The sequence below is a fragment of the Mus pahari genome, chromosome 1, assembly GCF_900095145.1.
Source record: "Mus pahari chromosome 1, PAHARI_EIJ_v1.1, whole genome shotgun sequence".
Lineage (NCBI taxonomy): Eukaryota > Metazoa > Chordata > Mammalia > Rodentia > Muridae > Mus > Mus pahari.
In genome coordinates this window covers 120,123,970-120,141,708 of record NC_034590.1, presented here as the reverse complement: position 1 = coordinate 120,141,708, position 17,739 = coordinate 120,123,970, and the positions used below count along the sequence as shown (strand labels likewise).

Here is a 17,739-nt window from a genome sequence, read left to right as displayed (position 1 = left end):
GTGAGTTCCAGGACAGCCAGGGCTACACAGAGAAACCCTGTCTCGAAAAACCAAAACCAAAAAAAAAAAAGTGTACCACCAGTGGCCCAGCCACGCACATATTAAAAAAAAAAAAAAAAAAAAAAAAAAAAAAGCTTTAAAGCCCTGGGTTCAATCCTCAATAGTACAAACAAAAGAAAACAAAAACCATGCACACAAATAGTAGAGAGAGAGAGACTGTCGCTCCACAGGTAAGATCACTCACCGGCAATGAGTTCAGTACCCAGATCCCATAGGGTGGAATGACAGAACAAGCTCCCACAAGACAAGGACAAGTCATTACCCTCTGTCATACATGCACACAACCTATGGAGCAGGTGCACCCATACTCACATGCACATAAAAAATACTATTTTTAATTTTTGGAGACACATGCACACTATGTAGACCAGTCTGGCCTCAGATATGCCTTGTCTCCAAAGGTTCTGGATTAAAGGCAGAAGCCATCATATGTTTAAAAACTTTTTTTTTTCCAAGACAGTGTTCTCTGTGTAACCCTGGCTGTCCTAGAACTCGATCTGTTGACCAGGCTGGCCGCGAACTCAGAGATCTCCCTATCCCTGTCTCTTGAGTCTTTGGATTAAAGGCGTGTGACATCATCACTCAGCTAGATATTTTTTTTTTTAAAGGCGATGTCACTCATTCCAAGATCAGAATAGCCCTCTAAACCAGGCAGGGTGTAGAGCCTGTGGCTCAAATTTGTAATAATCTCAAGTACTCAGGCGGCTGAAGAGGAGTACATGAGTTCAAGGCCAGCCCGGGCTACACAGTGAGTTCCAGGTCAGTCTGAGGTGCAAGGTGAACCTGTCTCAAGTTAATTAATTTAATTAAAAAGGAATGGAAATATAGTGAAGCAGTACAGTATCTCTCTAGGCTCTCTCTTCAGTACTTAAATAAAGCTATAAACAAACAAACAAGCCAGGATGGTGTTAGAGGCTTATAATTCTACAGTTTGGAAGGCTGAAGCAGGAAGATCTTTAGTTTGAGAACTGTTAGAACTATATAGTGAAACTTCTTTGAAAAAAAAAAAACACAAAACACCCTAATTGTCCACTAGTGTTCATCAACGCCCTGTGTGTGTGTGTCTGTGTGTGTGTGTGTGTGTGTTTGTGCGCGCACCCTCACACATGTGTGGTACTAGGATTGGAACCCAAGGTTCTGTGCATGCTATTATGAACCTTCTTCCTAAACCACACCACACCTCCTCTTTCTAACATTCCTGGACATCTACTGTGGGTCTAAAATATCTGAATGTCAATGGGCTGAATGAATCGGCACCACTTTCACCTGGCTCTTCACTTTGATCCTGGAAGAAAGCTTCTGCATCTTCTCCTTCACCATCGGTGAGCACCAGCAACTCCTCATGTGGCCACTGGTGGTCTTCCTGGTCGTCCTCACTCCCCTCTGAGGCCTCCACCACAATAGAGGGCAGGCGGGGCTTTTGAGACACCTGCATAAGTACAGCAGGGTTGTTGGGCACAATTCGAAGATGAGCCTGTCCCAGGACGCGGTATAGTAATACTGACCTCAACACCCTGATAACCTTCACGTCTGCCAGGCTCTTCTCTGTTCTGTGAGAGAGTGTTGGCCAACCGAGGACTTTCTGGATGCCATAAAGAGTCTGGTCTATCCCCGGACCAGGGTCCATCCTTGCTACTCCCTGGCACAAGGGCCATGGTAGTGACTCTGTAAGAGTGGAGGTGGCTGGATTCCAGGTCAGGTACCTGAGTCCAGTGCCCACACAGGCTGTGCTTTAATCTTCCGTGGAGAGGGCCTCTTAATCGCTGCTGAGGAAGGGATGATGACATGTGGGGAGATTATGGGCCTTCCAAGGGAGGGAGATGCCAAAGAAGAGAGACAGAGCTTTATTCTGTGTACTCCCTGAGACACTGGGGATGGCAGTCAAGGTAGGAGACAAGGGCATCTGGATTAAAGCCCTATAAATAAAGAGCTGTGATGATGGGTTTACTAACTCCTTGTTTACTGGTTGTCTCAAGTGGACTTGGTTTGGTTTTTGTTGTTGTTGTTTTAAATATATGTAATGTCTATTGGTGTTTTCCCCAAATAATGACTGTATGAGAGTATCAGAAGTGCTAGACCTGGAGTTACAAACAGAGCTGGCATGTGGGTGCTGAGAATTGAACCCAGATCCTCTGGTACAGCAGTTAGAACTCTCAACAGCTGAGCCATCTTTCCATTTCTGGGTCCCTTTGTGTGTTATTTAATGAATATTTATGTGGCTTTTGCTATTTGCCAGGGACCATTTTTTTAAAAAAGATTAATTTATTTATTATATGTAAGTACACTGTAGCTATCTTCATATACTCCAGAAGAGGGCATCAGATCTCTTTACGGATGGTTGGATGGTTGTGAGCCACCATGTGGTTGCTGGGATTTGAACTCAGGACCTTTGGAAGAGCAGTTGATGCTCTTACTCACTGAGCCATCTCAGCAGCCTGCCAGGGACCATTTTTATTACCTTAAAGGTATTTATTTTTATGAGTATAAGTGTTTTGCCTACAAGTATATTTTCTGCCATGGAGACCAGGAAAAGACACTGGATCTCTTAGGGCAGGAGTTACAGATGGTCGTGAACTCCATGAGGGTGATGGAATCAAACTGCACCCTCTTAGTATACGCAGTCAGCCAGTGCTCTTAACACTGAGCCTCCTCCCGTAGCCTGCCAAGAATTCATTGTTTGGTGGTGGTGGTGGTTGTTGTTTGGTTGTAGGGGTTTTTTGTTTTTGTTTTTGTTTTTTTAAGATTTATTTATTGTTATACATAAGTACACTGTAGCTGACTTCAGACACACCAGAAGAGGGCATCAGATCTCATTATGGGTGGTTGTGAGCCACCATGTGTTTGCCGGGATTTGAACTCAGGACCTTCGGAAGAGCAGTCAGTGCTCTTACCCACTGAGCCATCTCACCAGCCCCTTGTTTTTGTTTTTGATTTTGTTTTTTTTGGTTTTTTTGTTTTTTGTTTGTTTTGTTTTATTTTTTTTGAGACAGCGTTTCTCTGTATAGTTCTGGCTGTCCAGGAACTCACTCTGTAGACCAGGCTGGCCTCAAACTCAGAAATCTGACTGCCTCTGCCTCCCAAGTGCTGGGATTAAAGGTACTTAATCCCCCTACCACCCTGTATATTTGCATGCCAGATGAGATGAATTCTTTAAAATATTCTACATCAGTCAGGTGTTGGTGGTACTGACCTTCAATTGTAGCACTAGAGAAGTAGAGGTGGGCAGATCTCTGGGTCTGAGGCTAATCTGGTCAACAAAGTGAATTCCAGGACAGCCAGGGCTACACAGAAAAATTTTGAAACCCTGTCTCAAAAAATGGGGGGTGGGGGGAGGAGTTAAGGCAGGAGGTTGTAAATACAAGGTTTCTTAGACTACAGAGCATGCTCAAAACCAGTGAAGAGCACTAAGAACCTGTTTATGATGACAATGACAATGATGATGAAGAGGAGGTAGGTTTGATAGCACAAGCCTTAAACTCCAGCTCTCAAGAAGAACAGGCAGGCAAAACTCTGAGACCTCAATGCTAGCCTGGTCTACTTAGAAAGATCTAGGGTAATCAGGACTACAAAGTGAAAAATCCTACAAGCTTTTACCAAAAAAGAGGGGGACCATATTAAATATATATGGTCGTATCAAGCTTGTCCAATACTCTGAAGAGAAAAACAAAAATCTGTTCCCTATTCTGTACGCATGGCTTTGAATTGTTTGTCCTGACCCCTATGTGCTTTGTTTTGAAGCAAGGTCTTCCAATGAAAACTTGATTGACCTCCAAATCAGAACCTTCCAGATTCACCTTCCTTAAGTATGAAATTTCAGATGTTAGCTGTTATATTACATTGTTTACTTAAAACAGTAGCTGAACAGCCCTTTATTAATTTGAAACTTCCAGGGGTTGAAAACCGGCAATGTGGGCTGGTGACTGCTCTTCCAGAAATCCTGAGTTCAATTCCCAGCAACCACATAGTGGCTCACAATCATCTGTAATAAGAGGATCCGATGCCCTCTTCTGGTGTGTCTGGACAGCTACAGTGTATTCATATACATAAAACAAGTAAATAATTCAGAAAGAAAGAAAGAAAGAAAGAAAGAAAGAAAGAAAGAAAGAAAGAAAGAAAGAGGGAGGGAGGGAGGGAGGGAGGGAGGGAGGGAGGGGGAGGAAGAAAACTGGCAATGCTATTTTGGTTTGTTTTTTTTTTTTTTTTCTTTTTCGGGACAGGGTTTCTTTGTGTCGCCCCAGCTGTCCTGGAACTCTGTAGACCAAGCTAGCCCTAAACTCAGTGATTCACCTGCCTCCTCTGCCTTTCAAGGCATGCACTATCACTTCTCAGAAAAAAATGGCAATTGTAATATCCATAGCAAACATGCACTCTTTGAAGGCAATGGTACTTAGCGCTATATATATATATTGGAAGAGCAGCCAGTGCCCTTAATCTTTGAGGCATCTCTCCAGCTTCAACTTTTAAAAAATTTTTCGTGTGTGTGTGTATGTAGCCCTCTCTCCAGCTTCAACTTTAAAAAAAAAAAAAAAAATTCGTGTGTGTGTGTGTGTGTGTGTGTGTGTGTGTGTGTGTGTAGCCAGCCCTCTCTAGCCCAGCTGTTTCTCTATGATTTGAGGCCCGGCCCCGTCCCTTTCCTAGGTCGCTCTAGCCCGCATAGGGAACGGTGAGATGTCATGGCTTCCTTCTAGGCTGCGGGAAGAAGCGGATGGCACCTCGTTTGTAGTGTAGTCCGCCATGGAGGTGGCTCGTAAAGCACTGGTGGCAGTTGCCGTGCTAGGCGCGGGAGCTGGTGTGGGTTCTATTCTGTTTGCTCTTGTGACCCCAGGAGAACTACAGAAGCAGTCGATGCTGCAGGTAAAAACAACTGGACTCCCCGAGGTGGGTGTGCGTGGGAAGAGCCCCTGTCTTTTGGCCCAGAATGCAAACATCCTTCTTGCCCGCAGGAGATGCCGGAAAGGGACTTGCGGCGCAGGGACGAAGCGGTCAGGACCACGGAACTGGTGATGGCTACCCTGAAGGACGCCGCAGCCACGAAGGAGAACGTGGCCTGGAGGAGAAACTGGACAGTTAGCGGGGATGGCAGGTCAGCATGACACCAGAGCTCGCCCGTGGTCACGGGAACCTGTAAGGCTCCTTTTTTGGTGCTCCGGACATGGAGTCGGAATTCAGGAGACACACCAGGACTCTCTAAAAGGAACTGGGAACTGCGGTTGGGGGAATGCCTTTAAGGAGCACATCGCGTGACAGGGTCGGATGTGTGGAACCAACGGAACTAATAAATGCAGTTCATCCATTAAGTGGATTTCGCAGCTGGACGTCTAATGCTTAGAGAGCTGTGAGAGACAGCGCGGTGGGCGCGGAAGACCTAGGCAGCTGCATGCCATCCTACCCCTGAGAGTTCTTAAGTACAATACGTCTTCTGACTATTCAAAATAGGTCATATGATCTAAGTTTGCTTATGCAACTGTCGGGTAAAAGACTTTAGGAAAAAGTTTGTTTTTGTATGTCTTTGTGTGTGTTGTCACAGAACACTTTGGGAAGACCGTCTCTACTTATACACTCTATCCAGCTTGTAGGCAAAACAATTTCACCCACTGAGCCATGTTTCCTAGCCAAGCTCTTGAGACAGCATCCTTCCTCCACTCCCAAGTACTGTGGATAAAGGAGTGAAATCCCATGCCCACCTCCAAGCCACAGTCTTCAAATTAGAGTAGTCCTTGAATATCAGGTTTGCGGTGAATACCAACAGGACTTCTGTCCTTTAAGCAAAGTTGGAGAAGGGTTCCTCGACTGTTCCAATGCCTCCTCTAGTTACTTTTTACTTTGGCTCAAGCCTCCTATGAGAATCCGACTTACTATTACTGGAACTGCATGTCAATCCAAACATAGCATGACACATACCTGTAATTCCAGTACTCAGGAAGGTGAGGGGAGAGATAGCAATTTTAGCCTGGTGGTGGTGGTGGTGGTGGCGGCGGTGGCACACGCCTTTAACTAGCCTTTAATCCCAGACCTCAGAGGTGGTGACATAGGCAAGTGGATCTCTGTGAGTTCAAGGCCAGCCTGGTCTACAGAGCAGAGTTCCAGGACAGTCAAGGATACACAGAAAAACCCTATCTCAAAAAAAAAAAAAAATGGCAGAAAAAAAAAATAGCAAGCTCAAGACAAGGCTGGGCTCCTACACAAGCAGACAACCTCAGAAGGAAAATAAATAAATACAACTACATGATCCGAAACCTCTTTGAGGGGGCTGGTGAGATGGCTCAGTGGGTAAGAGCACCTGACTGCTCTTCTGAAAGTCCAGAGTTCAAATCCCAGCAACCACATGGTGGCTCACAACCATCTGTAACAAGATCTGACGCCCTCTTCTGGAGTGTCTGAAGACAGCTACAGTGTACTTAATTATAATAATAAATAAATTAAAAAACAAAAAAACATTACCCATCGATGAGCCCCACCTCTACCCCATGTGTGTGTGTGTGTGTGTGTATTTATGTATATTTACAACACATTTAAGATTTATTTGTTTAATGTATATGAATACACTGTAGCTGTCTTCAGACACACCAGAAGAGGGCATCAAACTCCATTACAGATGGTTGTGAGCCACCATGTGGTTGCTGGGAATTGAACTCAGGACCTCTGGAAGAGCAGTCAGTGCTCTTAACCACTGAGCTGTCTCTCCAGCCCTACAACACATTTTTCATTGAAGGTTCTTTTTTGTGCCTGTGTAGCCCAGGCTGGCTTTAAACTTGAAGCAGTCATCCGACCTCAGCCTCTCGAATGCAAGGTGGGATCACAGGCTTGTGCTACTGCTAGCTTCACTTATCTATTCTGTAAAACAGTCGCAACTGAAAGTATGTTTGTGGCTAGAGCTAGGCCTCACCTGCTTGAATACCTAACGTACAGGAAATTGCGAGTCTGATTCTCCATAACTTAGGAATGGTATGCTGGTAATTCCAGCACTGGGGAAGGGGAAGCAGCAACGGGCCACAAGCAGGGTCCAGCATGGTAGTACACGCTTGGGAGACAGAGGCCTAGTTTTCACAGAACGTTCCAGGACTGCCAGGGCTATACATTGAGACCTAGTCTGGGAAAAGCAGGGGGTAAATTCAAAAGTTCAAAAAGTATATGGCTGCATAGCAGGTCCAAAGTGAGTTTGGGATACATTTGTCTGCATCATAAAACTTAATGTTTCTGTGGTGCAAACCCAGAAGTGAACACCGGAGTTTGTTCTAGCTGCTGGTGTCAGCTTATATTTACCCGTGTATGTGTTTAAGGCAAGGTCTCTGTGTACCCTTGCTTGGCCTGCCTCTGCTACCTGTGTACCGGGATTAAAGGCATACACACCACCACAGCCTGGCCTATTTACTTTCTTTACACAGGTGTTATTAATGGCCTCTTATGAATTGTGGCCTCTTCTCTGCACCCAGGAATAAGGACAAGTCAGGAGAGATTTGACAAAGACAACAGGGCAGTGGAGAACACCATAAATCTGGCAGATAAGGTCTTGAGCCAAGCAGGGCATGCAGACACACACCTTTAATCCCAGCTCTCAAGAGGAGACAGATCTCTTGAGTTCTAGGACAGGCATGAACTACAGAGAGGTCCTTTCTCAACAAAATACCTGACCTAGGCTTCCCAAGTGGGTGTACAGGTTCTTATATTGGTTACCAATGTCAGTTTGGACCACGCCCTGTAATTTGTCAGTCTGATCTAAAATAATAGTAAACTTGACCACAATAGTCTTTCATACATATGAAGCACTTTTGACTATGGGACCAGTAATCCCAGCAGGAGGCCTAGGCAGAAACAGAAGTTCAAGGCCAGCCTGAGAAATATAGTTAAGACCCTACATGAAAAAGTAGCTGGGGATACACCTTAGTGCTTTCTCAACAAGCATCAAGCCCTGGGTTCCATCCCCAACACTGCAAAAAGTGTGGTATGTATGCAGTACTCAAAACACTTTTTCAAGCCAGGATCTCTGTGTAGCCCTGGCCGTCCTGGAACTCACGCTGTAGACCAGACTGGCCTGAAACTAAAGAAATCCACCTGCCTCTGCCTCCTGAGTGTTAAGAGTAAAGGTGTGCACCACCACACCCAGCTTACAATGTTTTTTGTTTGTTTGTTTGTTTTAGTTTTTCGAGACAGGGTTTCTCTGTATAGCCCTGGCTGTCCTGGAATTCACTTTGTAGACCAGGCTGGCCTCAAACTCAGAAATCCGCCTGCCTCCCGAGTGCTGGGATTAAAGGCGTGCGCCACCATGCCCAGCACTTACAATGTTTTTAAAAGATGCATTTAAATGATGTGTTTTGCCTGCATGTATGTATGTGTACCATGTACCTAAAGGTCAGGTGTCAACTTCAGGAACTGGAGTTACACATGGTTACGAGCCATCATGTGGGTATAGAGAACTGACCTCAGTTCCTCTACAAGAACAACAGAGCTCATAAGCACTGAGCGAATCTCTCCAGCCCCTCAAAACACTTAAGATTTTTTTTTAATTCGAGTGCTTATGCATGTTTATGAATAAAAGGTGCCGTATAAATACCCCTCACTACTAAGCAGCTAATCAATCCTAGACAAACTTATTGCAAACTGAAAATGAGAAAGAGGTCCTACTTTAACTGCCCTCCCTTTATCTTCTCATATTGCCCTTCTCAGACATTCAGGAAGGAGCCAGGCATATACAGAACTCAAAGGGTCTATTTATTAGGAAGGACATGTCAGTGCTTTATCAAAGATGAAGAAGTCAGAAAGAGATGGTGGGATGGAGGACCCTCAGCTGGGACACTTCTTGGCCACAATGAGGACAGCAGAAGGCACGAGTCCTAAAGATGGAAAAGAGTTTGAATTACAAGGTTACTTAGGTTTTGGGCCTTCAAATGTCTGAGCACATACTATCTCCATTAAACCCCTTCTATCCCAACTGACTACCCATCCCTACCCATCCCAACTGCCACTCATTCCTTTAAGCACTGACTCCTGGTCTCACATAACATACCCAGTTCCTGCAAAGGCCGTTCCATGTCAGCCTCTGAGAAAGCCCGTCTGGGGAAGCCACTGAGCAACTGCACAGGGTCTTGGTCCTGTCCAGGTTCCTCCCCACGGTGAAGCTCCACATAGAGCCTCACAGCCGCCAGCTGTTCCCGGGCCCGGAAAGTCTGGGTCAGTGAAGTCCCGTCAGGCAGCCTAACCTAAAAGGCAGGAGAGACGCAGTACTGTGAGCACCGAAACTGAGCGAGGACTAGGCATGGGGTGGCTCATGCCTAAAGCCTCAGCACTCAGGGGTAACAGCACAGGCAGATTTTCAAGATGAGCCTGGTTTACACAGAGCTCCAGGGCTGGAAGAACAAATTTAAGGCTGGCATCAGGTACATAAGCCCCTGTCTTAAAACTGAACTATGAATAAGCAGGGTGAGGCCAGATAATGGCAATGGAAGAAATAGGAAGATCACCAGAAGTTAGAGGTCAGGTTGATCTTCATAGTGAACTCCAGGCCAGTAGGACTGTGCAGCAGGACTCAGTCCCAAGAATAAAACAGTGCAGAGTGGTGGCCCATGCCTGTAATCCTAGCACTCAGGCAGAGGCAGGGACAGCTCAAAATTCAAGACCAGCCTAGTCTATGTAGTGAAACCCTGTCTGAAGTACCCAAGAAAGGAAAGGAGGTACTAGAGCTGGCTCTGCTTCCCTTGGAGCATCTGAACCAGGACAGATAGTATTTAGAGGACCCGGTGAACAACCATTCGTGCTCTACCTCAGCAGGTGATGATAATGGACTCCCCACTACCTCACAAGACAAAATGGAATTACTTTTAAAATTCACTGTGAGTACCATATTATAAAAACAGCTGTGTAATGAATCTAAAACTGCTTAGTAATGATGAAATAAGGATTTAAATAAGATAGGCAGGTGAAATTTGATCTTTCCGAAGAGTAGAGGAGATAGGATTTCAAAAGTCATGTACAAAGAAGGGAGAGATTTGGCAAAGGGGACTTAAGCGTCAACAGCCTGGGCTGGGCACTTTATAAGCCAACACGGGGCTCCAGAAACAAGACAGTCACTTTAAAACAGTACCTGTATGCGACACTGGTCATACTCCCGCTTAGTAGGGGGCTCCTGGCTCGGAGAAGAAGGAACAGGACCTGGTTCTGTTGCTGGTGGGGATGACCGAGAACCCACACTACCACCATACTGAAAGACAAAATGCAACACTAGCTCAGGGGGAACACACTAGTCTAGCATGTATACAGGGTCAACCTTCAGTACATGGCCCACCCTCCCCACCACACACACAGGTTTGGCAGCTCACAGTTTTTAGTTAAGAGTACTTGGAAGGCTAACACAGAAGAATGCTATGAGTTTGACACTAGTCTGGGCTACAGAGTAAAATTGCCTCAAAAAATCATGCTAAGCACACACTTTTTTTTTCTTGACAATGGAAAGGAACTTAACCCACATACTCCACTACACCCAGAATTCCAATCACCCACCTTCTTGGCTCTCTCTGCTTTGTCCCTTTCAATTTTTTCTCGAACCCTTTGTCTAGAAGAGAGACAGGAGGAACATAGGTCAGACATGAACAAGGCAAGTCCTCATTTCTTTGCCAATTAGCGACCAATGAGACTTCAGACCTGGCAGCTAACTCTTCGGCCTTTTCCCTCCTGCGCTCCTCGGCAGCCCGGCGCATCTCATCTTCCTGAAGTTTCTGTCGTGCAACTGACAGCTCTTGCCCTTGTCTCCTCCGCTGCTTTTCTCGTTCTAAAGCTTCTCGCTCCTCTCTTTCTTCACGTTCTCGCTGCTTTTGTGCCACAAGTTCCAGCATTCTGTTTTGCAGAGAAGAAAGAGCTGAAGTTGGACACCGGGTGGGAAGGTGAGTCTAGGCAGAGAAATTAACAAAGTAACGGAATATGTGCCCCAAGACAGAGGAAAGGAAACAAAACCAAAACAGTAATATAAAGAGGACAAGCTAGGTGGTGGCAGTGCACACCTTTAATCTCAGCGTTCAGAAGGCAGAGATGGGTAGATCTCTTGAGTTTGAGGCCAGCCTGGTCTACAGAGCCAGTTCCAGGACAGCCAGAGATAAAGAATCTTGGCTTGAAAAAAACAGAACAAAACAAACAAACAAACAAAAGTGTAGCTCAATAGTAGCGCACATACATCATGCATGGAGCCTTGTCCTTGTAGGTTTTTGTTGTTGTTTTTGCTTCTTGTTTTTGTTTTTGTTTTTTTTTTTAAAAAAAAAGGCAGATGAGAGCCAGGCATAGTGGTGCATATCTATAATCCCTGCATTTACAAAGGAAATGCAAGAGAGTTGGGCTTTCAGGGGTATCTGCAGTCACACAGGAGTTTGAGACCAGTCTTGAGCTACATGAGATTTTTCCTGGTGACTCTCCTGCACACCCTCAAACCGGAAAGGTCAGGTCCTATGATCAGACTTGTTTGTATTTGAGAGGAAGGAAGATGACCTATGACCCTTGGGAAAGTGTGTCAATGGGCTAGCTATGGTGGCCCAGGCCTGTAATCCCAGCACTAGAAGAACGTGGCTTTGAATTTAGCCTAGGACGCATATGGGGTTCCAGCCCAGCCTGAGCTAGACTGCGTCTCAAAAAATAAGGCAAGGCACAGTGAAGGCCTGTAATCCCAGCACTCTGGAGGCGGAGGCAGGAGGATCCGGAGTTCAGCCTGGCCAAGAGTTAGGCAGGCTCCAAACAAAAGCGCGCACACACACAATGAACTTGCCAGTCACCTCTTGGTCTGCTCTTGTCTCTCCTCTTCTGTCAGAATGGGTCTGCTTTCTCCAGCAGCAGACCCAGATCCTGCAAACAAGCAGCCAGGATTAGTGTTTACAATAAGATCATTCTGGTTTTCTGGGGCCCTTACAAGGTCTCTAGAATCACAAGATGTCTCCCAGGCAGGACCTTCAGGGCCAACTTGCTCTGAGGGCGTGGGTTCTCGTCCCAGGACCTGGCTGAGGGGAGTCTCTAGAGGCTCGTCCACATCGGGGTCGTCTTCGTGCTCCATCAGCCTGCGCGGAGAAAGTTGGCAGGGGTTGGTTAGCCCGGAGGCCGCCTTGCCCTGGGGCTCCCAAACTCCCGCCACCCGTGCCGGTCGCCCGCTCACCAGTCCATCGCAGCCTCGATGCCCTGGTTCCCTGTGAGGGCCAGAGCCTTCTCCCTGGGGGCAGAAACACCGTGAATAGCGTCCATCAGCCATGGTGACAGTCAGGCCGGCCAGGCCCGCGGCCCCCCACCACCGGCTGGGGGGAGGCTCCCTTACGCGCGTCCCCTGGGGAAGCCCATCTCGATGAGGCTCTCCAGAGCCGTCAGCTCCGCCATGGCGCCCGCCTCCGCCTCCGCCTCCGCGGGGACCTGCGGGGACCAGAAGGAAGACGGCAAGGGTCAGCCCGGGGCGACTCCGCCCGCGACGCCGCCCTCCCGGCGCTCGCTAACTCACCGGGCGGGGGACCCGGGGACGAGGGGGGAGTAGACAGTGAGTGAGAGCGGAGGGGAAGCGGAAGTGCCCGGTCTGTTTGTGTCACGTGGGGGCAGGGTGGACGGGTGCCGAGGAGAGCCAGAAGTGTCCTTCCCGGCGGGCGGGGACTTCTGAGGACGGAAAAACTGGCAGGAAGGAGACTCACCCACGGTGAAGAAGCTCCAGATCCGGCTTGAGCCGGTTTGCAGGGTTTTAGGACTCTAAAAGATGCCTGGCAAGGGGTGGGCGGGTAAAAACACCTGCCTTCAAGCCTAATTATGTGAGTTCGAGTCCTAAGACCCGAGGTTGAGCACAGAGGATTCCTGTTAGTTGTCTTCTGACCTACTAAGCACACGAGTCGGGGCATTCATGATAAACAATAAAATTTTTTTCTCTTTTGGTGTTTTGAGACAGGGTTTCCTTGCTGTCCTGGAACTCGCTCTGTAGACCAGGCTGGCCTGCAATCCAAAGAGATCCATTTGCCTCTGCCTCCCGAGTGCAGTAAAGGGATCTCAGTGTGTCGCCACCACCTCCTTGCATTTTTCTTTTCTTTTTTTTTTGGTTTTTCGAGACAGGGTTTCTCTGTGTAGCCTTGGCTGTCCTGGAACTCACTTTGTAGACCAGGCTGGCCTCGAACTCAGAAATCCGCCTGCCTCTGCCTCCCAAGTGCTGGGATGAAAGGCGTGCGCCACCACGCCTGGCTTCCTTGCATTTTTCAATTTTCCGTTTTCTCTTTTACTTCTCTTTCTGTCTTTTGGTACCAAGACCAGACAGGCCTCAAACTCACAAAAATCTGCCTGCCTCATTCTTCCAAGTGCCAGGACCAAAGTTGTGTGCCACCAAGCCCATCGGTGATGTAAAAGAAGAGGGGAGGAGAATGACTCCTATATATGTTGTTAGTAAGTTATTTATCAGGGGCAAGGGAGTAGGTCTAGTGTTTTGGCCTAGCATGCTTGAGTCTGTCTTCATCATCATCATCATCATCATCATCATCATCATCATCGTTATCATTGTCTTTGTTTTTTTTTTTTTTTGAGACAAGATCTCATTGTGAAGCCTTGGCTGTTCTGGAACTTTCTAAATGGATGTAGTTTTGAGACTGATCTCAAACTCAAACACCAGTCTGACTCTGCCTCTGTTGTCCAGAGTTCTGGGATCGAAGGCATGGAACACCTTGCCCAGCTATCTTAAATTAAATCTTGATTTCAGGATACCCTGGTCTCTATAAGACCTCAAAAACCAAAATCTTAGGCCTGTGAGATGGTTCATTTGTTAAGAGAGCTTGCCTCCTGACACCTGAGTTGGATCTTACAACTCTTTTTTTGTTGTTGTTGTTTTACTTTTTTTGTTTTGTTTTTTATTTTTGTTTTTCTTTTCATTTTTCTTGGATCTTACAACTCTTTTTTTTTTTTTTTTTGGTTTTTGTAGACCAGGCTGGCCTCGAACTCAGAAATCCGCCTGCCTCTGCCTCCCGAGTGCTGGGATTAAAGGCGTGCGCCACCACGCCCGGCCTGGATCTTACAACTCTTGTTGGAAGAGGAGAACCTACTTCTCCACGCAGTACTTTTGTCTCCTGACCTTTACCAACAAGAACGACATACAGGCTCCACTTCCATTCTATATCAATAAATCTGATCATAACTAAAAGGAAAAATAAGGCTGGATGTGGTAGTGCACACCTTTGACCCCAGCACTTGGGAGACAAAGGCAGTTGAGTCTCCTGTGAGAACTGTGAGTTCAAGGCCATATGGTCTACAGAGGGAATTCCAGGACAGTCAGATTCAAGTAGTAAGAACCTGCCTTCCATCCATCCCCTCTCCCAAAACAACTTTTGAAATCTGGGCGTGTAGCTCAGTGGTAAATTAGCCTAGCAGTGTTTATCAGGGGCCATAGATAATTCATACTTGGTCCTGCTCACACTGTTGCAGGGGATCTATTGCCAAAGGGATCTTGGTGCACAATTTTTGTTCGAGAGCAGGATAATAGTGATAGTGACGGTGATACTTGGCTGGGCAGTATGTACGTGCTAGTGTTGCTGTGCAATGTCTTGTCCAGCCACTCTGTACATGATATAAAATGGGCCTTGGTCCTCTGGGCTTGCGGTACCAGCTCTCTGCCGGAAATGTCCTGCCTTTCCCCTCATCTTAGGTGGCTCTGCGGCATTTCTCATTTTTTTAGACTACTGAGCTTTGCTTGCCTACATGGCTCTTTTTTCTCTTCATCGGTTTTTCAAGGCAGGATTTTTCTGTGTAGCCCTGGCTGGCCTTGAACTCAGAGAGATCCACTTGTCTCTGCCTTCCGAGCATTGAGATTAAAGGGGTGAGCCACCACTACCTGCACTTTTTTGTTTGTTTGTTTATTTTTCTTCTAATGCCAGGATCTTCTGTGCTCATATGCAGCCCCAGGTGGTGGTTCTGCTCAGGCTAACCCGGGCCATGGCGGTTCTGCTTCCACCTCCTCAGTATTAGGATGACAGGTGTGACTTACCATGCTTGACTTTCTGTTTTCCTTCTTTTTCTTTTTCTTTTTCTTTTTCTTTTTCTTTTTCTTTTTCTTTTTCTTTTTTTTCTTTTTCTTTTTCTTTTTCTTTTTCTTTCTTTCTTTTTTATTTTATTTTATTTTTTTTTGGTTTTGAGACATGGTATCACTATGTTTTCCTTTGTTTTTGTGTTTATGATGTGACCTCACTATATAGCCCCAACTGGTCTGGAACTCATGATATAGATCAGGCTGGTCTGGAACCTGTATATCTGCCTATCTGCCTCCCAAGCATTAAGATTTAAAAGCATAGACTTGGTTTCACTTTTAAACTATATTCATTTATTGACAGGTGCTTTAATTTTTTTTCTAGATTTATTTATCTTGAGTGTTTTGCATGCATGTATGTATGGCTATGCCTGTGGAGGTCAGATGAAACAGAAGTCAGTTCTCTCCATCCACCATATGGGTTTTAGGGATTGGATTTAGATCTTCAGGCTTTAGGTCTACAACCATTCACCAGCCCATGACTTTACCCACAGCCATTCACAGCTGCACTTTGCAGGAATGGTGGGAATTTTGTGTAGGATCTCCAGCTGTCCAGGATTCCAATGTAGACTGAAGACTAGCAGCACTGCAGGAATCTCCAGGCTTAAAGTGCAAGATTGGAATTGTCGTGCTATCCAGCTTTGTGAGCTGAGTAACTACTGATTCACACTGATGAGTTACCTGGACTGCATCAAGTAAGCCAATCTAGCGCTCGCGCGCGCACGCACGCATGCACGTGCATACACCCTTGTGTATTTATTTCATATATAAAATGAGTACACAGACACACACACACACTCATTTCAGTTCCTCTAAAAGAATCCTGTCTAGTACAGTACCTAATCTGCACATCTTTTATTTTTTTAAGGGTAAAATGGTCTTTATTTTAATTAGATGTATTCATTTTATTTTATGTGAGTGTTTTGCCTGCATGTATGTACATATATTGTGTGCATAGTTGGTGCTCTCGGAGGTCAGAAGAAGGCATTGGATCCCATGGAAATGAAGTTACAATTGGCTATAAACCACTATGTGGGTGCTGGCACTTGGACCCAGGTCCTCTGCAAGAGCAGCGTATTCTATCTTCAGCTATATATATATATATATATATATATATACTGGTTTTTCGAGACAGGGTTTTTCTGTGTAGCCTTGGCTGTCCTGGAACTCACTCTGTAGACCAGGCTGGCCTCAAACTCAGAAATTCACCTGCCTCTGCCTCCCAAGTGCTGGGATTAAAGGTGTGTGCCACCACTGCCTGGCCTTCTACATATCTTTAAAGCTAATCCTCTTTGGTCTTCCAGAAAAAAGGCAACAGGACAGTACAGCGGAGTTTTGTGGACCTGCTTACAATATAAATAAGACATGGAGACTTCTATATAGTTTAAAGTTGTTGGCCTTATGCTGGGGCAGACTCTTAGCTAGCTTCTATCTTAAACTGACTTTCCTGGCAGTATCCCCGCTGCATGGCTAGCTCCTCACCTTTCTGTTTCACTCTGGTCTCCCTTTGTTTTACTCCCATGTCTGCCTCGAATCTCCAGCCTCTGTGCTTGTGTCCCTTGTCTCTCTCTCTCTCTCTCTCTGAAAGTTCTGCTGCTGTACTTCCTGCCCCAGCTATTGTCTGTTAGCTCTTTATTATAACCAACCAGAGGCCAGAATTGCCTCTTAGATTGCCTTTAGACCACAAGAGTTGCCTGACTTTCACATTTTGTGCAGATATTGAAGGACATTTACAAATATAAAAGCGGTGATGAGCCATAGAAATGACAATACCAAATCTTGCCAGCATTTAGCTCTCTGCATGCACAAAATTAAAAATACAAAGACACACCTCAATACAATGTAAGGAAGGTGACCCCAACAGAACATAGTAAACATCTACCGAGGTTAAAGCCTAACTAGGCTACTCCCTGGCTTTGTGACCTTAGATAAACTTACTTTCTTTCTTTCTTTCTTTCTTTCTTTCTTTCTTTCTTTCTTTCTATTTATTTATTTTTTGTTTGTTTTTGAGACAGGGTTTCTCTGTGTAGTCTTGGCTATCCTGAAACTAGATCTGTAGATCAGACTAGCGTGGAACTTACTTTATAGACCTGGTTGGCCTCAAACTCAGATCTGCATGCTTCTGCCTCCTGAGTGCTGTAACTAAAGACATGCACTACCATGTACGTCCCACTGAGGTTCTTAAAGTTTTTATCCCCTATTACTAGTGCTATAGTTCCAACTGTAACAGTCTGTGATACCTTCCCCCACCAACAGAGCGGGTAGAATAGGGATGGCTTACCACTCTCAGGAGGGCCCTGTCCTCCTCTCCATTATAGACAAACACCTGAGGTATGATATACATGAGGATGTAAAGTGTGGTCTCCTTAATGTAAACAGTTCAGAAGCACATTTGGTTAAATATTAGGAAACAAGCCAAGTAGTTTCAGGGGCCTGGACATGCATTCATCAACTATTTCTGGGGTTAATCAGTTGTGTGAGGCTATAGGAATCTGCATAGAGAAGATTTTCTAGGAAGTATCTTGGTAGAATTAAGCAGGCACTGTTCTCTTGGAAGTACCCCAGGGTGACCTTAGGGTCTGTCTTAGTCAGGGTTTCTATTCCTGCACAAACATCATGACCAAGAAGCAAATTGGGGAGGAAAGGGTTTATTCGGCTTACATTTCCATACTGCTGTT

General features: G+C 45.8%; 3 protein-coding genes and 1 pseudogene across 3 annotated transcripts in view; 2 read left to right on the top strand and 2 right to left on the bottom strand.

Annotated features, from left to right (window-relative positions):
- The window catches only part of Lbhd1 (LBH domain containing 1), a 7,661-nt gene extending 5,901 nt beyond the window's left edge, over positions 1 to 1,760 (bottom strand). The window contains exons 1-2 of the mRNA XM_021209859.1: positions 1,566 to 1,760; positions 1,327 to 1,489 (exon numbers count right to left, since the gene is read on the bottom strand). Of these exons, the coding sequence (XP_021065518.1) occupies positions 1,327 to 1,489; positions 1,566 to 1,715 (313 nt within the window). The 5' untranslated portion in view covers positions 1,716 to 1,760. The remainder of the gene's footprint in view (positions 1 to 1,326; positions 1,490 to 1,565) is intronic.
- Positions 1,761 to 4,687: 2,927 nt separating this feature from the next.
- LOC110334341 (ubiquinol-cytochrome-c reductase complex assembly factor 3) lies at positions 4,688 to 5,353 on the top strand. The gene is made up of 2 exons (XM_021216145.1): positions 4,688 to 4,914; positions 5,004 to 5,353. Exons 1-2 carry the CDS (start codon positions 4,795 to 4,797, stop codon positions 5,151 to 5,153), a joined length of 270 nt encoding a protein of 89 aa, XP_021071804.1. The 5' UTR covers positions 4,688 to 4,794; the 3' UTR covers positions 5,154 to 5,353.
- A 3,395-nt stretch (positions 5,354 to 8,748) lies between these two features.
- Ubxn1 (UBX domain protein 1) lies at positions 8,749 to 12,592 on the bottom strand. The gene is made up of 10 exons (XM_029539803.1): positions 12,518 to 12,592; positions 12,341 to 12,432; positions 12,185 to 12,238; positions 11,983 to 12,089; positions 11,811 to 11,880; positions 10,696 to 10,887; positions 10,555 to 10,606; positions 10,139 to 10,255; positions 9,065 to 9,257; positions 8,749 to 8,891 (listed from the first exon to the last, which is right to left on the bottom strand). The coding sequence occupies exons 2-10, from the start codon at positions 12,397 to 12,399 to the stop codon at positions 8,842 to 8,844; spliced, it is 894 nt and encodes a 297-aa protein (XP_029395663.1). The 5' UTR covers positions 12,400 to 12,432; positions 12,518 to 12,592; the 3' UTR covers positions 8,749 to 8,841.
- The window catches only part of LOC110329907, a 6,586-nt pseudogene continuing 1,244 nt past the window's right edge, over positions 12,398 to 17,739 (top strand).

Bases quoted from the DNA above. Each gene is read 5' to 3' on its own strand.
- LOC110334341 (XM_021216145.1), top strand. From the start codon at position 4,795: ATGGAGGTGGCTCGTAAAGCACTGGTGGCAGTTGCCGTGCTAGGCGCG. The intron at 4,915-5,003 runs GTAAAAACAACT...TCTTGCCCGCAG, and splicing joins AGAAGCAGTCGATGCTGCAG to GAGATGCCGGAAAGGGACTT.
- Ubxn1 (XM_029539803.1), bottom strand. From the start codon at position 12,399: ATGGCGGAGCTGACGGCTCTGGAGAGCCTCATCGAGATGGGCTTCCCC. The intron at 12,090-12,184 runs GTGAGCGGGCGA...TTCTCCGCGCAG, and splicing joins ATCGAGGCTGCGATGGACTG to GCTGATGGAGCACGAAGACG. The intron at 11,881-11,982 runs GTCCTGCCTGGG...GCTTGTTTGCAG, and splicing joins AGAGCAAGTTGGCCCTGAAG to GATCTGGGTCTGCTGCTGGA.